At 37.9% G+C, this 22,302-nt stretch overlaps 1 protein-coding gene across 4 annotated transcripts in view; it reads left to right on the forward strand.

The window, feature by feature from the left end:
* Positions 1-565: 565 nt before the first annotated feature.
* Positions 566-22,302, forward strand: part of LOC130929574 (solute carrier family 12 member 7-like) — a 44,131-nt gene continuing 22,394 nt past the window's right edge. For 2 of the 4 annotated variants that reach the window (XM_057856834.1, XM_057856833.1), the window contains exons 1-7: positions 566-772; positions 1,041-1,196; positions 8,334-8,422; positions 8,833-8,958; positions 13,841-13,987; positions 21,863-21,917; positions 22,138-22,268. In XM_057856834.1, the coding sequence (XP_057712817.1) occupies positions 1,058-1,196; positions 8,334-8,422; positions 8,833-8,958; positions 13,841-13,987; positions 21,863-21,917; positions 22,138-22,268 (687 nt within the window). In that variant the 5' untranslated portion in view covers positions 566-772; positions 1,041-1,057. Of the gene's footprint in view, positions 773-1,040; positions 1,197-8,333; positions 8,423-8,832; positions 8,959-13,840; positions 13,988-21,862; positions 21,918-22,119; positions 22,269-22,302 lie in introns of those variants that run through there. The other 2 variants (XM_057856836.1, XM_057856835.1) reach the window with 2 other exon arrangements.

Genomic DNA, 22,302 nt, shown 5'->3' on the forward strand with positions numbered 1-22,302 from the left:
TACCGTATGTTGAATGTATATATCCATCTTGTGTCTTATCTTTCCATTCCAACAATAATTTACAGGAAAATGTGGCATATTTTAAAGATGGTTTGAATTGCGATTAATTACGATTAATTAATTTTTAAGCTGTAATTAACTTGATTAAAAATTTTTGTTTTGTTTGTTTTTTAATTATTATTATTATTATTATTTTTTTTTTTTTTTTATTATTCATGATTTAAAAGAAATAAAGTATAAGCCCATATAATTACAATTGAGGACTAGATGACCCAAAATGCTTTGTGCACATATCTGTGTCCTGCATCATTATTATTTTTTTAATTAGGCCTGCCAAAAGAAATTTAATTGACAAAACTATTCTTGTGCTCTACAAGGGGTTAAAACGTGCTGAATTCCAACTCTCATTACTGTTTCCTATTTGGCTGGCTATTGGATAGAGTCCACGTTTTTTTTGTAATTACATTTTCTATTCTGCCAGAGCAGTCGAGGGTGTGTTATGTTGCCACTCTACCCTGAACTTCAACACCTCTGTTCTACCCATAATGCACTGTGGGAAAGGTAACACCCATCTCACCCATTTTGTGGACTAGTAGGAAATCCGAGCCTGACTTTCCTAGACTGAAGCGAAGTGGAATCAAGACCCAAGAACATTCATTAATAATTTTAGTCATTACACCTGGGTGTTTTTTAGTTGCTGTGGTCTCTAATGTGGCTCTTTCCGTGGCTTTTGTTGTGTTTTTCATGTGAATTCCTTCTTTACCTAACTAAGGTGAGAGCAAGCAAGACGTCTGACAGAGGGCGGGGAAGGAGCTGCGTGACTCTCCTTGTTTGCAGCCAGTTTTGTTCATATGTTAAACAGAGGGTCACATGGGGTAGTGGAGAGAAAACAAGCAGAAAGAGCGAGGGTGGGGGGGGGATACATTTTCTTTTGTCACGTGCAAGAAGACGTTCACCAGCTTAAAAACAACTTTAAGTGTCTTAACTTTTTTTATATTTTCCCTCCATGTTTCTATAACACGACTCCATCCATTTTACAGGCAACTGTGGGATCAAGATGCCCACTAACTTCACTGTGGTCCCAGTGAGTGATGCCGAAAGTAATAGCAACAATGTGACTGCAACTGGAGGTGACAAACCTATCAGTCTCAACAATATTTTTAGAGATGAAGATAACTCGGATGGATCTCAATCAGGTAGGAAAAACGCTCTGGATAATACTGTGTTGTGTACAGTGGAAATGTTGGCTTGTTGATTCTCTCATTTTCTTAGTGGCTCATGGGGGTGCTAAAGTCATTAAAATGCTTGAATAGAAAGACAGGGCGAAGTCGGTCTAAAGAGCAGCGTGTTGTTGACTTGTGTCACTGAAAACGCAAGCAAACGTGCGCTGACGCAAACACTCCCATGCTGTAACAGGCAGGCATCCTGGAAAATTAAATGCGTCACTATTCAACTTGCTTGAACGTGTTTTCGCTGCAATAAATACTGACAGAATGCTTAAAACCTACAGAAAGCCCTCACTATTTAAGTTTCGTTACTTCAGGTTCAGTTTTGTTCTCTGTTGTTACTGATGTTAGCCTATTCTGATTTTCTTTAAATCAGTTTAGTTCAATATATTTGCACTAACTATTGCTCTTGCTCTGTTTGAATGTGTTCCTTTGATTTAAAACTGTGTTTAAATACATTTACATTACAATTTAATAGGGGTGCACGATTTCCATTTTTTGAAACCGATATCGATATATTCACCTGAGTTTATGAACACCTGGAGGTCAAAAATACTAGTGGTGGATTTGAATACTGTGCTTTGTCAGCAGATAAAACATTTGATGCAACAGGAGAGGAGACTTTTTTTGGTCTTGGTCCATGAAACAAGTTTCTTAACCTGGCAATTATAGGACAGCAAAGCTATCAATAACAACAAGGCCTCTCAAGAACTTGTAAACATAACACTGTAAAATGCAAACATTTGCTAATTACTAGGGGTGTAATGGTACACAAAAATCTCAGTTCGGGATGTACCTCAGTTTTGACGTCACGGTTCGGTTCATTTTCGGTACAGTAAGAAAACAAAATGCAAAATATAAATGTGCTAGTTGTTTATTACACACTTTTGTGCTTTCAACAATAGAGGCAGACGGACATCCGGGCATTTAATGACGTCACAAGCCACAACAAAGCGTCGCCATATTGACAATGGGGTAAAAGACCAGTCACTTATAATAGAAACACACTGAACTTTAGTCTTATTTGCCGTCTTTTGTCCGTCGGAATGGCTAAAAGGACAAGGACAAAACAAGGAAGAGTTCGGAACCGCATTTGAAGTTCTTCATTCTTCCACGTGAGATAAAAAGGAGTAACAAATGGCTGAGCGCAATTAATCGAGGAACATAAAAAGAAGACGGTTCCGTGGACTATTTTCGCCTGTGGGAACCTAAATCCAAGCACATTTACGTTTGCAGCCGACATTTTATTACTGGTGAGTTTAATCGATTATATTTTGCCCCAATTAGTTGCTACGATTCAGTAGACTAGGTAGTGGTTATTTTTACCTTAACCAGCAACTCGCAAAGCGTTTTTTTTCTTTTGCCATGAACTGCTCTGATTAGTCAACATGTATATTATTGGCCTGGTGGGAATTGTATTTTTTTTGCCGCGACGTGTTGACGGCTAAATAAAGCTTGGAGGCGAATTTCCGGTAACGGCAGAAATAATCACTTCGTATATACTACCAATTTTCTCAGTTCCACACAGTACATATTCCACGTAAATGATAAAGGTCAACTTACTGGGTGACTTTATGAGGTAGTTGTAGATGTTTCCGAACTCCACTGCAGGCCATTCTTTTGTTTATCCAGCTATCAGCTGCGACTTTGTATCGGCAGCTTTGTACGCCAATAAACGCTAATTTTAAATTGCATCGCCTCCTCGCGTCTGTCGGCAGTGACTCGTGATAATAGTAAGCCATGTTTTAGACGTTTTTAGGAAAAAAGACGCAAAACACACCTGAAATATATGAATTTCAGACGTCTGTCTATGGAATGTTAAGCTGTGCATACCCCCTTCACAAAATGGCGACACGTTGCTAAGCAAGGTGACGTCATCGTGACATCACGCCGACTTCCTCCATAGGAACATTAGCCTATACAAAGCTAGAATTCTGCTCAAAAAGTAGCGGGTATTTAAAGATAATCCAACAACAATTTGCCTTTCAGACCCCGTGTATTGTTCAGCTTTCTTTTTGAAAGAAAGAAGAAGTCCTGTGCTAGAGAGAAACACAATCCCAATGACAAAGATTTTAACATGTATTTTACAAATGAAATGCCTCAATGAAAAATTTTTTTTTTTCTTATGAACGGTTTTCAAAAGCTTTATTGGTGGATTTTCTCAAGTTAAAGCGCCACACAGAAATTAATGAATTTAATTGTGTAAGCAGGATGCGTGTATTATTCTTATTATTCAATTACGGGTGTTTTAGCCCATTTCAATTTATTTTATTTAAATGGGCCGTTATTTATTTTATTATGTGTTTATATTTTACAAATGTGATGTAGTATTCATTTATATTTTATGTTGTATAACTTTAGTTCCGATGTGAATATTAGTTCGTACTTGTTTTGTTTTGGTAGGAGGGTTTTGTATTGAACACGGGGCCGTGTTGGTTATTATTATAGCAGAGAAGACAGCAGTAAATCAACAAAGACAAGTCAACTATGCCCCGATCTACCACTCAAGAGATCTGATGGACTCAAAAAGTAGGTTACGATTGCATATTAGTTTGAAAATCGACCGGATCAACCGTATTTTTACACGAGTGACTTCCGGCCCGATCCTAGCTACCGATAGTAGTATTGACTCAGGAGGGCCGCGTCTCGCGTCTAATAATAAACTCTGCCGTTCTTTTCGTGTGCGTCGCGTTGAGCCGCTTCTGGGACACATCCAACATGCGGCAGCACTGCAACTGGTGGGCATTGGCTGATTGACTCTAACGCCCGCATTTCACTGCGTTCTCGCGGCTGCCACTTTGTCGCGCCGTTGACGTTTCTGGGTTATTCTGTACTACCGTGTTGGTCCTCATTATAGTAGAGACTCACAGCCTCGAAAAGTAAGGGTTATATTACGTCAGAAACTCATTCGGTACACGTCCGTTCCGAACCGAGCACCATGTACGAAAACGGTTCAATACTATTACATGTACCGTTACCCCCTTACTAATTACCATAGTAGAGTTTAAAAATACGGGGGGCTTTGCCACACTAAGCCACACAGTTGCAAACTGTCATATGCTATTGTTTAGCCACAACTAGATTCTTACCTAATTACTATTCATCCTTCACATAGTTGCTGGAAACAGAAATGTTATTTAATCCAGCTGCAGGCGACCAGGAGATTGCTTTTTGTTTGAGTGATGATTTTACGACACTGTGCGAGTGTGCGCTGGTCCTCATGGGAAACGCAGTCTTCCTTAAGGCAAAACACCACCGCTTCTATCCACCGGCATTGCTAAAATCAACCAAAACTGAAAAGTTACATAGTGTTGCTTAACAAATTGAATAACACAGAATTTTTCATTTTTCTTGTATAATAGAGAAAAATATCAACAAAGAGCGTCAACAAAAAGCCAATATTCCGAGGAACTTGTCAACTGCCAAGGGAGGCAGACATTTTAAAACCTTTTGAAATTATTCAATTAAATTAATTTCTTTCATATATAGCTTTAGCACAGTGGACACGTTATGATCAACCACACTGAGCGTACTTCATAAAACTGCAAAATCTAATTTTTAGTTTGTTTTTTTTTAATTTAAAAAAAAAAAGGAAATTGCAATTGATGTTATTGCAGAAGAGTGACATCATTAATAAATGGGGAATTTTCTTAAAGGGACACTATTTAACAGAGTGGCCAGTGACACTAGGGGTGAACAGACCCCCCCCCCCCCCTTTTTTTTTTTTCGTTAAATTTATTTTTAAATTTAAAAACAGCACACGATTAAAGATAGTTTATCCAGGGCAATAAAATAATAACAATTATTTTGGAATTTTATTTTCTACTTATATTAGTTATTTTATAGACTAAATATAAAAGAAACACACTGGGGACATAACAAAATTCTCCAACCTTTAACCAAATGTAAATTAAATTTCAAAAATGGAATGTAAAAGTGGCGGCACGGTGGCTAAGTGGTTAGCACGTCTGCCTCACAGTTCTGAGAGGGTTCAAGGGTTCAATCCCGGGCTTCGGCCTTCCTGTGTGGAGTTTGCATGTTCTCCCCGTGCCTGCGTGGGTTTTCTCCGGGAACTCCGGTTTCCTTCCACATCCCAAAAACATGCATGGTAGGCTGATTGAACACTCTAAATTGACCGTATGAGTGTGTGCGTGAATGGTTGTATGTCTCCTTGTGCCCTGCGATTGGCTGGCAACCTGTTCAGGGTGTACCCTGCCTTCTGCCTGTAGTTAGTCCAGCACCTCCGTGACCCTCGTGAGGAAAAGCGGCATGGAAAATGAATGAATGAATGAATTCAAAAGTCTGTACCCTTGAATTTATAATAGATGGATAATAGACACAAAAAATGGATATTTGTCCAAGTAGTGAAAATACAGCTTAATTTATACTGGTGACACAACTGGCACCCTATTAAAAAAATGACTCATTAATGATATAATATTAATCTAATATAGTCTTAAAACTCAAAACCATTCACAACTATTATTTAGAGCTGTCCCGACTAGTCGACATAGTCGACGTCATCGATGACGTAAATCCGTCGACGAGCACAACATCCCGTCGACGGTTAATGAAGGGTTAAAAAAATATATGCGTGGAAAGTTAGAATGTCGGATGCTCTGTTTGCAAGCGGGGAAAGCGGCACAAAGCCAAAAAAAAGCGCACCAGAGTGTCCAAAACATTGCCTTATTTCAAAGAAACAAAGGAGAGTACACTCTCCTGTCCTGTCTCTTCAATGCCAAGCTTGGCTGCACGTCGGCCGTGAATTAAAACCTCAAGCGCCTTCACGCAGTTTGTAAAAAAAAATTTTTTTTCATTTTTTGTACACCAGAGGGTGCAGTCGCCTTACTAAATAATAATGTTTCATTGACAATGGGCCTATAAGTGCTATTACTATTGTTCTTAATGCTAATTGAAAGGTTTATTTCATGTTATGGTTTATTTTATGGTATAGAAAATTATATAAGGTTAAAAGGTCATAAATATATACAGTATATACAGTGATTGCACTCAAGGGAGAGATTGTCAATGATAAGGTAATAAATTAAGGTAAATGCAATTCATATAGGCATTGATATATAAATAAGGTTTAAAAGGAAAAAGGTGAAAAGTTTTTGTTAATTTCTAATTATGTTGCTTTATTTGTGTGCACCGTAGCTCTTACAGTGTGTTTACATCAAGGATGGAATAAAAGTTGTAAACCATCAGTTTAAGAGACCATCTTTTCAATCGGGAGGCTACACTAGTTAATTCTATCAGCATTTGAACTCATTGTTTATTTGTGATTTATTATTGTTATTTACGTGTTTATTTGTACTTTAATAAATAATTTGAGTGTTCCAATATGTTTTTTGTGAATTGATAAGCGTCAACAAAAATTTCATTGCTAAATTAGTAAAAAATAAAATTAAAATAAAAAATTATTAGACTAGTCGACTAATCGTAAAAATAGTCGGCTGACTAATCGGGAGAAAATTAGTCGTTTGGGACAGCCCTACTATTATTAGATACTGGAATTAGATATCTTTACATTTGAGCAAAAATATGTATGCTGCTGTGCTGCTTCTGTTTACACTGGATAATTTTATGTGCAACGCTACTTCATGCATTTAATATTTGTCGCATGTCAGTTTAATGTCAATTCAAACATAAGGTGAGTAAGAGGGATAGCTGATGTAATTGTTGCATGATTTTTTGGAAGTGTCAGAACAGTGATGACAGATGCTTTTGTCATTTCTGTATCCCTCATGACCTTGTGATTATGTGATAAGGACATTTAGCCTAAAATGACGTGGCGAGATCAACTCAAACACACAATGCTGACTGGACATGATGTAATAACTATGTATAAACAATAACATACCAGCATTTTCGGTTACCGGCCTATATGACCACTATTATGTTGCAGGCCACCCAGGTCACATTACGTGCATTCAGCACTTTGCAAAAGCTTTGGGTTGCCATTAATGTTGTTATAAAGGCCCTATAATATTACATGGTTTGATACTGAACAAGACTGTTGTGTAAAAATTTTCTTGTGAATTTTGACGTTTGACACAACCGATTAATTGCATTTCTATTCATTTTTGTAGGGAAACTCATCTTTGGGCGTTGCAGTATTTTTTTTTAATGTATAAACAGGGGTGCACATAATTTTTTTGCCCAGGTTCTCAGAGGAGGACCTGGAGATGTGACTTGGTCCTCATTGAGCTCGAGAGCCGACCCGCCTGATACGATAAATTTATGACAAGCTTTACTTAGAACCAATTAACTTAAATTAATTATATTAACAATTAATGCTTGATTAACATCAACTGGCACAACATAATTGCCATTACTTTGAAGTGAAATGTAAGAAATAAAAAGCACCAATTCAAAATAAAGGGCATTATGCGGCTCCCACATTAACTCCAAGCCTTTTTAAAAGTGGGATGTCCTCCTCATAAGACCTCATTGAACGTGCATGTTTAGCTTTGTAAAATGCGAGCAAAAACACGTTTGTCAGTGCATGTCGCTGTTCATTACCTTTATTCCGTCCTATTCCGCCACTTGTCCATAGGGCGAGTAGGGTCCTGTTTGACATCGATAGTTTGCTTAATTGCCACATGCTCTCTATTTTTTTCGTGCTTTTCAAAGTTTGGATGGCTGAAATTCTTTGACCCTACATAAAATGCGCTGCTCTTATCGGCGACATTGGGATTCTCACGGCACATTTTGTACCGCATTTCCGTGCGAGCATCATTTGCTTCTAGCCATGGTACCTCCTGTAGCCACTTTTCAGCAAAAGTCCTTTTTTTCGGTAGCTCCGGTGACGTCTCTGTCGTCTGTCTGTCTTTTGACGGGGGTCGGGGAACACGGAAGTAATCACTCAGTGTGGCCTGCCTCTTCGACATTTTGAGAAGTTATTTTCTCGTGTCCGCCGCAAATACAGTGGTCAGCCATCGGTACGCAAAAGCGTATGGAAGCCGTTGAGGGCCAGCGCATTTGTCTACGTCCAGTACGCATGCACGCATGCGGACCACTTATGTGCACCCCTGTGTATAAATCTGGTCATACTGTTGTTCCAACAATTTGTTTCCACTGTGTAATGCCTATGAATGCCTCCAGGAGATGACAGTCAAAGGGAGTCACGGCCGTTTATCAACTTGGATCATGACATGGAACACTATGATGGCAAGAACATGGCCTTGTTTGAGGTAAGGCTGAACAAACAAGTTGAACGAAGCTTGCAAATTTGTTCTTATGTGACTTCTTGAAAACGATGTTATTCTACATAGTACATATATAATTTAAAATGCAGCTTTGGACAGGCACTCAGTTCTATAAAGGATTAATGGCCAGTGGAACTTTGTTGTTGAAATGGCAGCCTGCTTCCGAATATTTTAGCTAAAATAGAGGTGCGCACTTGGGGATACCAAAACCCCAATCAGTAGTGAAAGGGATCCATGATCATTTGTGCACTCTAGAACTCTGACATTCTATGAAGAAGAAGAGTTCTGGTAAATATGACAGTCATACTATGCTTCCAGCTAGGCTTGTTTGGTTCCAGATATTTGAAGCGGAAAACTGTTTCTAATATTCATCCTTTTTATGTGCTCCTCTGAAGGAAGAAATGGAGAGTAACCCAATGGTGTCGTCTCTTCTAAGCAAGCTAGCCCATTACACCAATCTCACCCAAGGTGTTCGGGAACATGAAGAAGCTGAAGATGGGCTTAGAAAGGTCGCCATCACGGTATGCACATTTTATGTAAACGGTTTATCTACAATGAAAAAGTTGCTTCTTTAGCAGAGTGTTACCATTTTTAATACGCAAATCCCAATTGCTGAAGCCTATCCTAGCTGTGTCTGTGTAGAAGTCGGGATTCACACTGAACTTGTGAACACAAATTGACACACAACCATACATGCTCACACCGATGGACGATTTCCTTTTAATTTTTTGGTGCATCTCTTCCTCAATGAGTGTGTCCCCTGTTCACGAAATAAAAACGGGACTACTCTAACATTACTTGTAGTCATCAAACATGTACTGTATACAGCAGGGGTGGGCAAACTATTCCACAAAGGGCCGCAGTGGGTGCGGGTTTTCGTTGCAACCCATCAAGAGGACACCTTTTCAAGTCTTACAAGTGCAATAGGTTGATTGTAGGCAGGTGCTACTTGTTTCCCCGGGCCCCTTATTGGTTAAACTGCCTTTGCTGGATCAGTTGCAACAACGACCAAGAGCCACGGTGGCCCTTGAGGACCGTTTTCCCACCCCTGGTATACAGTATTCCAATCTACCTCTGCTGTTTTATGAATATACTGTATCTCCTTCCCCATGTCTTTTTTTCCTCCCTCCATCCCTTAAAGCCCTTTTCTGTGCAGTTTCATTTTCAACAACCATCGCAACTTAACGACAGAAGGCAAAAATGTAAAATGTCACATTTAATTTGTGGATTGAGTCATTTATTATTGGCACTCCTGGTCCTCCATTTTGCACAAAAAAACTGTTCTTTTAAGGTCATCATTCATATCTACCATTCTGGGTGATCATGCAGCTGAACAAGGTCAAAAGTACCTTTCAATATCTCCACTTATACTTTTTTTCTTTCAGTTAATCCTCACTAGATTGATTGAGTTGGACACACTGCATAACATCCTAAAACTTGCTTTGAAGATTTGTTTTGTCACTTGCGGGCACTGACTTACTGTTACCGAGTATCACATTATCAGGAAAAAAAACAGCACATCTGACCTCAAATACAAGTAGTTATTTATATAAAAAATAAATAAATTGGGGCATGCTGGAGACATGAGACAAATAGATTTTTGTCTGCAAATGCTTACCAATTGCTTTGTAGAGCATAACAAATCTGTTCTTTCCTTTTCGTTATTTAACAACATACTATTCAATTACCTATCTTTGAATTCAGTAAATTATATGGACCATACATTTTGTAAATACATTTTATTGTGTTGATACTGGTATTCAGTGCCATTCTAACACTGAGCGCAAAATCACATCTTGCATAATCAGATGATCTTTCCTCTTAGAATTGTAACATTGAGTATACTAAGTGTGCCTTACACTTTCATAAACAGCCTCAGTACATCTTATCTCAAGTTATTGAAAGAAAGACCATAGAATTCTGAAGAGCTGCTTTGTTAAGTGAAGTTGATGATGTCTTGCATAATCCCGCCTCCCATGGTAGCATTGCTCTTTCTTTGGTACTCTTGAAATCTTGAGATCATCACTTGAAAACAGGACAGTGCAATGCAAACCAATTGAAGAAAAGAAAGTAAAGAGCTAGCGCGGCCACTAAGCAGGAGATGTGGGACATTTGGAGGCCTACGTCCGGGCATTTGCAGCATGTTGAAAAACAACTGAAAGCCATGGAGAAAGGCCAGAACAACATGATAATTACTACTCAAAAAATGGTATGTACATGTGGGTTTTGATTTGGGAAGTATATTTGTGTAGCTTTTGTATTGTACCTTATTCGTTATATTGGACTTCAAGGGTGCAATGATGCTGCATAAGCAGGGAAGTTGTGGTGGTCTTCAATAATAACAGATTTGCAAAAGTGACCTCTATGTCCTCATACGTAGTGTGCATCATGTTGTGATGTGTACAAAACACTTAAATGTAACTGACTAGGAATTTCTTTCTTAAATACCACAATATTATTGTCATTGTTGTATCACTAGGTTTAAGTACAGTTATTTAAAATACTAAAGCACATTATTTCTGGATTAGGATGTATGGTTATATTTATACTTTGTATTATAAATCCGAAAACCCCTGATTGAATGTTTGAATGTTTTTTGACTTGTTATTGTTAAAATGGGGAATAGCTTGAAGTAGGGATGTCCCGATTGCATATTTTTGCACCAGAGTCACCTGATTTTTGAGAATCTGCCGATACGGAGTCCCGATCCGATACCGAAAAAAAAAGTTTTTTTGTTTTGTTTTGTTTTTATTTGAACACAGGTCCAAACATGTGACAGTACTGTACATTTAGGAGTATTGCGGAGTATAAAACATATATATTCTTTTATCTTTTGGCAATGCCATTGTATTTCTGGATTATTTTGTTACTTTTTAGCCCTTAAAAAGCTAATATATATATATATATATATATATATATATATATATATATATATATATATATATATATTTATATATATATATATATATATATATTTATATATTTATATATTTATGAATTAGGCCTGAACGATATTGGAAAAAAATACCATTGCGATATACTTATATTGCCAATTCTCCACACTTACCGTAATTTCCCGAATATAACGCGCACTTTTTTTCCCCAAAATCAACTGGTAAACTCATGGTGCGCATTATAAACGGGTACATGGATGGAGACTGAAATATATATGTATTACATATATATATAAACCGATTTTTTTCATTGACACGGCCACGTTGTGTTGAAGAAACGTAAGCGGCCACCCGTTGCCGACCATTACGGTACGTGACGTCACCGTTTTGTATCGGTAATACTTCACTCTAATCGGCCAAATGATTTCGTCTGTGTTAAATTCTGCTTTTTTCACTCTTCATAAAGCACAGAATTTAGTTTCTTGAACTCATTTGAGTCGACGCCAGTCAGTAAAATGACATCTCTGTATCTGTACACAAGCTCTGTTTTCTTGTATTCTTCTATTTATTGGTGCTAAAATTAGGGTGCGCGTTATAAACGGGTACAATAATTTTCCCTAGATTTTACAAGTAAATTTGGGGTGCGCATTATACACGGGTGCGCCTTATATTCGGGAAATTACGGTACTTTTTGCATTGGTTGCACTGGCGCACCGAACTTTTTTCTTAAGGCGCACCAGCACAAAATGAAAGTGCACCCACATTTTTTATCGTATCAGCTTTAACGCCATACTTGCTTGAACCTATCACAGCTAACTCCAGGCAGAAGGCGGGGTACACCCTGAACAGGTTGCCAGCCAGTCGCAAGACATACGCACACCTATGGACAATTTTGAGTGTTCAAGTTCCCGGAGAAAACCTACGCAGGCATGGGAACACATGCAAACTCCACACAGGAAGGCGGGAGCCAGGATTGAACCTACAATGCCAGAACTAAAGAATAACATAGAAAAATGCTTGTCTCTATTAAATGCTTCATTGAGTGAGACCACACAAATTCACTCACGCTTTGACGATCACGCTGCCAAGAACAGCCTCTCACTTACACAGTAAATGAGTTGCTACAGAACACTTAACGATAATTAACACAATTGTGCTTTTGGTCGTATAGCTTCCAAGAAGACTCTGGCCAGATCAAAGTTACAAACCTGTCAACCATGGTTAACTTTAAGTATCAAATACCAGCTGCACTGGTGACCAAGAAAGTCGCACTGCTGAGCAGGAGGGAAAGTGAGAGGCCGCATGAAGTAGCAAAACATAAATATATTTTTTAAATCAAAAACACGATCCTTTTCACCCGATTCCGATCCTCTGAAAAGTGGCACGATCGGCCCGATTTGCGATCACGTGATCGGATCGAGACATCCCTAGTTTGAAGTTAGTTATTACTGGTAAACGTCGAGAGTGCTACAAAAACGAAAGCATCTGCATTTTAATAATCCACATCATTATTTACTCTCACAAATGAGTTTCCATCAATTTGTTGAAATTCATAACTGTCGTCAAAGCATATGCCTTGACGTTGAAGGTTCACATCTGTACTTTTTGGCAAGTTGGATTTTGGTTTTAATCTTCCAGAGTATTGTCTTCGCATGTATTTTTGTTCATTTACGTAAACTTGAGTCCCTCTTCAGATTTCCTTCCGGATGTTGTTGCTGATGTCACAAAGTAACAAACCCAACAAAGTTAAACCAAGTTATTTGTAAATATTTGTACTGTTGTCCCTCCCTATACAGGTTTCTAAGTAGCCACATGTTTTGTTTTGTTTTTTGTTGTATGTTCACCTTTCTTATTTGTAGTTTTCTAAGCTGGTGTATTGGCTATGTTTAATGTTTGTGCATTGCCCTTAATTTAATTGAATCTATTTTCTCCTAGACTCAAAACTTGCTTGCAATGTTTTACCGATCGACAACTCTGTCGTGCACATATTGTCCAAACCATTTTTACTGAGGGAGCTAGTGGAGCTATCTTTTATTAAAATTGTATGTTACGTGCAACGGGACACACCTAGGCAACAGTACACTACTGCCAGTTGCCTGCTCCAATACATTTGCTCATATTTAAAACGGGTGGGTTGTGAATCAGAAAGCAACTTTAAATGGATTAGAAATAAAAGTTGGTGTTGGTCACTGTTTCATATTTCTCTTTAATGTCCAAACTGAATGAAGGAAGGAATTGGCATTATTCCAATACTACTGTATATATTCACAGACGCCTAAAGGAAGGTTTACTGCCATTATCAATTAATGTTGAAAGCATGCGTAAGTGGAAGAATAATTGAAAGCTTGTCAAAGCTTTTGTTGTATTAAAATGTATTTTACATGTTATGCCATTTTTTTTTAAATGTTTTTTTTTCTTTTTTTTTAAATTGGATTGATGGTTGAACGCCTTCATGGGTGAATAATAAACTGTACTATACATCTTACCTGTTTGTCTCTTGCTTTTCAAGGTGCCCCAAATGGGAACGTTTATCGGGGTGTATCTGCCCTGCCTGCAGAACATTCTGGGTGTCATTCTTTTCTTGCGTCTCACCTGGATTGTCGGAACAGCAGGAATCCTGGGCTCCTTCGCCATTGTCTCTATGTGCTGCATTTGTGTGAGTCATTTTAAATTTCCTCCAAATAACAGGGATGAGATGAGTCTTTGAGAAAAAGAAACGTTCAGAGATGAAAGAATGACAGAATCCTACATACAATTGATATCCTTGTAAGGGGGAAAACAGTATAATATTACCGTAGCTTTATTTCCTTTATTAAGGAGTTGCTCAAGGAGGCCAGACAGAGAGATGATTGTTTACGTAACTCACATGTGATGTGAAGAGTCTGCGCTCAGCACCCCACACGCCTGCGATCTTTATCCATTCAGAGGCTTCAACCAAATGATACAATGAGATAAAGCTTTGTATTGACGGTATGAATATTTGACTCCATTGCATTAAATGTTTGCTTTAGATGTCAACTACAGTATTTTGTAATTAGAAATATTTGCAATACTGTAGAATCAATTTTAAAATGTGATAATAGTACGATATTCTGGCCTGCTTGGAATTTCTCCTCAGATGCTTCATTGTTCAAGCGAAGGAAAATTATGTGGTCCTTCTCAAAATGTCGCATTATTTATGATTATGATACAGTCCATTAAAATACATCTAAAATACTCAATACAAAAATAGAAGATATTTTTCCACCCTATTATGTCCTCTTCAAAGTAGGTCAAGACTGAGCATTATATGATCACTTTTTTGCAAAGAGACCAAGAATTGCCTTGTGGCTTCTTGACCATTGAGCTTTGCGTCACCATTTGATATGGATGATTTTCAAGCTAAGTGTTATGACAAGCCGCAGATGTTTGTTTGTTTTTTTTCTACGAAATGGTTGCAATATACTGAGAAGCAAGCACATTATTATCACAAAAATGTTGAATCACTGTCAGCCCAAAATCCTTTGTCCATTCTGATAAACAGCAACAGCACAAAAATAAATAGCACTACTTTGCTCTTTTTTTTTTTTTTTTTTTTGACAGCAAAGCTCTACAAAGGCACATTTTGTCATGGTGGGGATTTTTCACTGTCAGACAATCCAGTCACATTAGAGGTTCTGTAAAATGTTAGTCAACAGCAGTAAAATATTTGTCTGGCCCAAAGAAAAGACTGTTGTTCACAAGTAGGAGTGGGAACCTCTTGGTACCTCACGATACGATACGATTTGCGATACAAAGCTCACGATAATGATGAACAGACGATATAGCGATACAACGATTTTCGATACATTGGTCAGGAAATCATTCTAGGATTTTCTACAAAAAACTAATGAACAGAAAAACAAGCTGTGAATTGGAATGAGTTTATCACTAGTAGACGTCTAATCCATTTGAACTGAGAGGGTGGCAGCGAATGAACGTTCATTCATTCGCTGCCATCCCTCCCACTTCAAACGGATTGAACGTCTATGGCCGTCAGTGGGAACCAATGCCAGGCAATGAGTAATTTTGGGCCATTTAAAGTCATTTTCCTGTTGACTTTCAGTTACTTCCTTGTTGATTTTGGGGTATTTTATGGGTCACTTGCTGTTTGTTTTGCGTTACAGAACAGGAAGTGACCTGGGAATCACCCAAATGAATAGGCACAGACTCAGACTCTGCAGGAAATTACCTATAAATGCCCTAAAATGAAAAGCAAGTGACCTGTAAATGCCCCGAAAATCGGACCGAATGACTGTGAAAGCTCTGGTTTTGAATGAACGAACGTTCCCAGTCTAAATGGATTGGGCATCGAGCACCGTCAATGGCAGCCTTTTTTTTTTTTAGCTTTGGAAAAAGGCACACATTCGTTCATTCGCTTTCAAGTGGATTGGACATCTAATAGTGATAAACTCATTCCAATTCACAGCAAAAGCTTGTTTTTCTGTTTATTTGTTGTTTGCAGAATATACTAGAACGATTTCCTGACCAATGCATTGATAACCGTTGTATCACCATATCATCAGATCATCGTTATCGTGAGCTTTGTATCGCAAATCGTATCCTATCGTGAGGTACCAAGAGGTTCCCACTCCTAGTAATAAGACTACAAAATTTGGGAACACATTGGGTGGCCCGCCAAGTCTCAGGAGGATACATGAAGAGAAGCATCTCTTGGTCACATTTTCAGCACACCTAACTGCAACCTGCACACCAGTGGGTCCTTTGCAAGTGCATACTCAGGGAGAATCACTTCCTGACCTCATTTTACAGACACCCCTAATAACCATTTATTGACATCAACAATGGCGGGCTACTAGTTTATTTTTTGATTGAAAATTTTACAAATTTTATTCAAACGAAAACATTAAGAGGGGTTTTAATATAAAATTTCTATAACTTGTAGTAACAACAAGTCTATATATCCATGGATCGCTTTAACAGAATGTTAATAATGTTAATGCCATCTTGTTGATTTATTGTTATAATAAACAAATACAGTCCTTATTTACCGCATGTTGAATATATATATATCCATCTTGTGTCTTATCTTTCCATTCCATACAAATAAAATTGAATTCCAACAATAATTTACAGAAAAATATGGCATATTATATAGATGGTTTGAATTGCGATTAATTACGATTAATTAATTTTTAAGCTGTAATTAACTCGATTAAAAATTTTAATCGTTTGACAGCCCTAATATTTATATGTATGTGTGTGTGTGTGTGTGTGTGTGTGTGTGTGTGTGTGTGTGTGTGTGTGTGTGTGTGTGTGTGTGTGTGTGTGTGTGTGTGTGTGTGTGTGTGCATATATATGTGTATGTATGTATATATATATATGTATATATGTATATAGATACAGTATTGTGCAAAAGTTTTCGGCAGGACACATGCCTAAAACTTTTGCACAGTACTGTATATTTTTATTATATTATGTATATACAGGATATACTGTATGTATATATTTTCCCCAAGTGGAAGCTTCCATGATCCTAATAAATTTAATAATTAAAAATATATATATACGGTACTGTGCAAACGTTTTAGGCAGGTGTCCTGCCTAAAACTTTTGCACAGTACTGTATGTATATATATATGTGTATATATATATATATATATATATATATATAATCTCAGCAATGAACCTATCGCTAAACCACGCCCCAAACCGGGAAGACTGTTTGAGTTGCATGGAATGTACTGTGTGATCGTGTATGTACATCTATTTTAAAATTGCAAAAATCCGATGGTATACCTGAAACTACACCCTGAGGAGGACAGGCATGAAAATCTCTCACCTTTCGGCGAAATTCGCCGTTTTGAAGTCAAAAATGGCGACCTACGTGAATTGCGTAGATCCGAGGAGAAATTCTTTTTGGGAGGGGGGGGGTCGGGAGGTTTTATTTAATTATTATTATTGTAACGAATCGAGTTATAATGTGGCGAGGGTGTTAGCATGTGTTCCGAATGCACCGCATGACGTAGCCCATACGGGAGAGCGAGGGACGTTCATTCCGTGTTTACGTTTGTTCTGGCGGGGGGAGATATGTGCGTTGGCTGCGGCAGATAGCAGTCGTGTTGTTCAATAAGTTTCCACAAATAAAGAATTTCAATCTGATAAAACGGTTGACTATTATCAACGTTACATTATTATTATCATCATGTGATTAACTTAGTACGTAAACTGAGCACTTAAGAAATCGGTTCTTTAAAAAATGTCACACTTGGACAGTCAGCAAATCCTTCTAGATGCTTCGCTGACGAGAACCAATCATCGGCCCAAGGTGCGTTCCATTATTCCAAACGCGCGCACTCCTTACTGTACATGGAGTGCTCAGAGAGCCTTTGGGTGGCATTGCATAGCTGCGAAAACCAAAAGCAGGCCTTATCCGCACCGGGGCAGACCAGAGCGCAGCATACACACTTGCCTGTATTTGCCAGCAGATTGAATTTGGTGAGTAATGGTTTCAATCGTTTTCACATTTTGCGATATAAAAAAGTTACTGCCATTCGTTGCAGCTTGCGTTGAACACTGCCAGAGCTAGCCAAATCTCCCATGAAAAAAAATAGCTCCCGTTAAATTGGCGTCAAGCTTGTGTATTTAGCGGTAATATAAACGAAGAAACACACTGTTGAGTCAAATTAAGCGGCATGCTCTCGGATGGAGGTGGCGCCTCACATCGCTCCCATCGTCCGCCGGAGACGCGTTATTTTCGGCTTGGATTTGAGCTGACGGCCGGTGTCGGCACAACACCGGCCCGACGAGTGGTGGGAATGAGTCCTGCTTCTTAAAGCTTTTCAGAAATACAGGGATCCCTCGTTTTTCGCGGTTAATGGGGACCAGAACCCGCCGCAATAAGTGAAAACCGCGAGGTAGCCCCCCATTTTTTTGTGCGTGTTCAATGCATTTATTCAGATTTTACATTGGAAAAAAAGATACATATATGACATGTTTTTTCACTTTTTTCACCAAAGTATCATTTATAAATGGTTTTCAAGCACTTCAAAATGTAAGAATTATGATAAATTTTAAACATGTTACTGCCCCACCGAATTATTTTTAAACAAGAATAAAGTAGTAAGAAAATGCTTGGCTTTATTAAATGCTTCATAGTGAGTCTACTCAAACCCTCTCAGGCTTTGGTAAACGGTGATTGACACGTGTGCAAAGTTTTTCTTTTTATATATATTTTTTTGTTTGAAGCAACTTATTTGATTGAATAATAAAGACACAAATGTCCTAGCCAAAATGTGGCTGTTGGGTCTAAACTTACTTGTATCTAGCAAAATAATAAAGACCTAGAGGAGGGCGGAGAGAGAATCAGACTTGAGACGAAAATAAAGCTTTTAACACTGACGGCCGTCAGGAGAAAGATTGATGCAGCCCGTGTGGCTGCAACAAGCTTATCTAAACCCTCCCCTGAGAAGCGCCAGCCTTTTATTAAGGAGTTGGAGAGCATTCATTGCACATGCGTAAGTTTTGTTTTATCGAGATTGTATCATTTACTGAGAACAGAAACCAGAATGAAACATTATGGTGACATTTACTGAAAACAGAAATTTTTCTCTTTCCATTGTGTAAACACTAAAAAGCATAAGTGAATAGAGAAAACAATCATAACACCTAGTTTTAAACACACATTATTGCATTTACTATTATTGTGAATATTGTTAATACTGTTATTGTGCAAAAGCATTAAAGCACATCTCACAGTGGCCCAAACGCAAAACAACATTACTTCAATGGAAAAATTTGTTTCAATCAAGTAAAATAGTTTTCAAATGCTTTTTTTGTCTCAAATTTATTTTTGCAATCAAAAACAATTTTTTTTAATTGAAGTGACTTTTGGGGGATTAAAAGTATATACTGTATTTTGATTGAAGCAACTTTGTTTTTGATAGAAGTAACTTTGTTTTTTGATTGAATAATAAAAACACGATTGAATAATAAAAACACAAATCTACCTCCATCGTTATTGAGAGAGAAAGAAATTAAGAAAGCTTTAAAACTAAAAGCCACCGGGGAGTCTGTTTTTTTGTTTTTTTTTATATTTATATTTCATTACATAGACATGCCTCGTAGGGAAGGGAGATTGAGGGATAAAAAAAGGAGTTAGATGAGGCTGCTAAAGGCAGTGGATACCTCATCAGCTGGGTGAATAGCAGACCTGGTAAGAACAAGTTTGCAAGGATAGTCGGGTATTAAATACAATTATAAACACAATTACAATGTTATGTTTCTATAAGATTTTATGTCATTGCTTTATTAATCATTAGGTGCTAGAGTTGTTAAGTATGGATAATAATGAAATAATAGTTTTAAGAAAACTGTGCTGTTGGTGGCTCAGTGACCATCTAATGTGGTTTGTTCTCAGATGAACAAGTTGAGGAAGGAAGTTTTGATGCAGAGGTTGAGGGAAGAAAATAGGCAGACTGACTGAGTCAAAGCCAGAAAGTGTTGATGACAGTTTTGATTTCTATTCACTGTTGCCCCCTCCCAATTAAAGTATGTCACAGTCGCAGCCAATAATTATCTAAAGCTGGTTAAAATTGAAGTTATGTTATTTTAAGGTGTATTAAATACTTGTTCATGTGCTCCTTTTGATCTACGAGCACCCGCCCCTCCACCGGTCTCTGCACGGCCCTGCTGAAACACAGTGTGGGTCGACAGAGCTCAATATTTTGTTGGGGTGTACAGTGTACTGGAACATATTTCCTCCACACCCTTCTCACCTTTTTAACCCCTGACCCATTTTCATGCCTGGGAGGAATTTTTTTGTGTGCCTTTTTCCAAAGCTAAAAAGAAAGCTCGCAAAATGCAACCTATGGATAAGGCTCTGACTGTCGTCAGCCACATAAACAACTGAATGTCAAGAGAATAACGAAGAAACACTTATGTTTGCTAAAAGTGAGTTAATGATCGATTTTAGAAATAATAATAATAATATTTGATAGCATGTAGTAGAAACGTAGACTTAACTATTGACGTTTGTTTGCTAACATTTGACTGCCTACTTGTTTACTAGCATGTCACTACACAAATAGAATAAATATAACTAATCTAAGCTGTCAAGACCCCAGCACTGAACTACAGAGTAGCTAGCTTGTGTAACCGGTATGCATGGAGCCGCAACGTGATCCATCCCCCTCATCCAGGTCAAGTCTCGCATCCGGGTCGCACGACGCGTCCAACATGGCAGGCAAGTGTGCTGACCACTAAGCCAAAAGCCCAGGCAAGCAGCTTTAGCTGCCAGCACACCCTCTTGAAGGCATCGGGAGGGAGGTTTCTATGCACCGCTCACAACGGACACGCGTGCACCCGTTACACTTGTATGTACATAAATATATAAGCTGTCAAAATACTGCTGTGGCTGCGGTCAACTGTACTGCACACCACTCTCTAAGCATTGATGTCTTAAACATTTATTTACACAATATTCATGTTGTACATGTATGTTTATGATATAACTTGTTTATTTAGCACCTCTGGATGATATTGAGAATCCAGCTAAAATAAAAATCATTTAACAAAAATAAATAAATAAAAAATAAAACGGTCTGTTGCCTGCTGTGGTAGTGCAAATTCACAAATTTGAACTCCTGCGAAATTTCCGATTCTTAGATTATTTGCGATTCGGCCGTGGAAGATTTGAGAAAGATTCACAAACATCCAAATTCCGATTATTGAATTATACCAGATAAAGCGGAAATAAAACAGCGTGGTCTTCAGGACGCAATGAGGAATGGACCGAGAGTAAATATCATGTTCAACTCACGCCGCTAAATAAAAAAAAATAAATAAATAAAAAAACAATAATGTCTGACTGCGGCTGTCAGCTGCTACAAACAGCGGCCAGTTGCTAATTGCTACAAACATACGGCAACATACGGCTATGGTAGATATCACATATATCTAGAACTAGATGTGAAATGACAGACGACGGCCGTGTTAGATCATATACCAAGAACTAGATGCAAAATGACAGACATTCCAGCGCTAGTAAACAGGCGCCATCTTAAAGCAGTAGAATTCTCTAGAAAGCTCTGTTAAAGCGAACCTAATTACTTTTTTATCTTAAAAAAAATCGGCAAAATCTTGACTTGAATCTATCTTTAAATGATAAAACAGTTTTAAAACTTTCACGTCGAAAGTAGACAGAAGGGAAATTATGGAATAACGGGAGCAATTTTAACAACTTTAATGGTTGATTCACAACATTAAATTAATTGAATGTAGTTTAAAGCTGCCGATACAGAATGGGGACTTGAGTATTTTATGTACTGTTTTTAACGGTTAACTTGATACTGAAATAGTAGTTTGTTTAGCTTGAAATTTTTGAACAATTTTGGAACTAGTGTAGAAAAAATTAAAAGTGGGAGTGTGGTGCGGTGCATCAATAATCGATTTATAATCAAATCGGAGCCTCTGAATCGTAATCGAATCGCTAGGTCCCCAAAAATTCCCACTAGTTATTACCACTCAGCCTGTTTTTTTTATTTTCTTGCAGACATTACTCACAGCTATATCAATGAGTGCCATAGCAACAAATGGAGTTGTCCCAGGTACATAACTTTTAATTGTTTTCCTGTTTTTCTTTACCTTTCGTCAAAAACCTGGATATTTGTATAATCATTTACTAATATAATATAGGTTTAATGAAGATGCAGTACAGTGTCTTGAACAGAACTAATACATTAACATTTGCATATACTCAACAACTGTCACAATGCAAAATAGTCTTTTGAGTATCTGAAATCTAACCAGCATAAAGTTTCTTCAAAGCGGGCGGCTCTTACTACATGATCTCCAGATCATTGGGACCAGAGTTTGGGGGCGCAGTTGGTCTCTGTTTCTACCTGGGTACCACCTTTGCTGGATCTCTTTACATATTAGGCACCATTGAGATCCTCCTGGTATGTAGCCATGATGACGCTTAGGGGGAAAGAC

Source organism: Corythoichthys intestinalis, chromosome 14 (assembly GCF_030265065.1).
Source record: "Corythoichthys intestinalis isolate RoL2023-P3 chromosome 14, ASM3026506v1, whole genome shotgun sequence".
Taxonomy (NCBI): Eukaryota; Metazoa; Chordata; class Actinopteri; order Syngnathiformes; family Syngnathidae; genus Corythoichthys; species Corythoichthys intestinalis.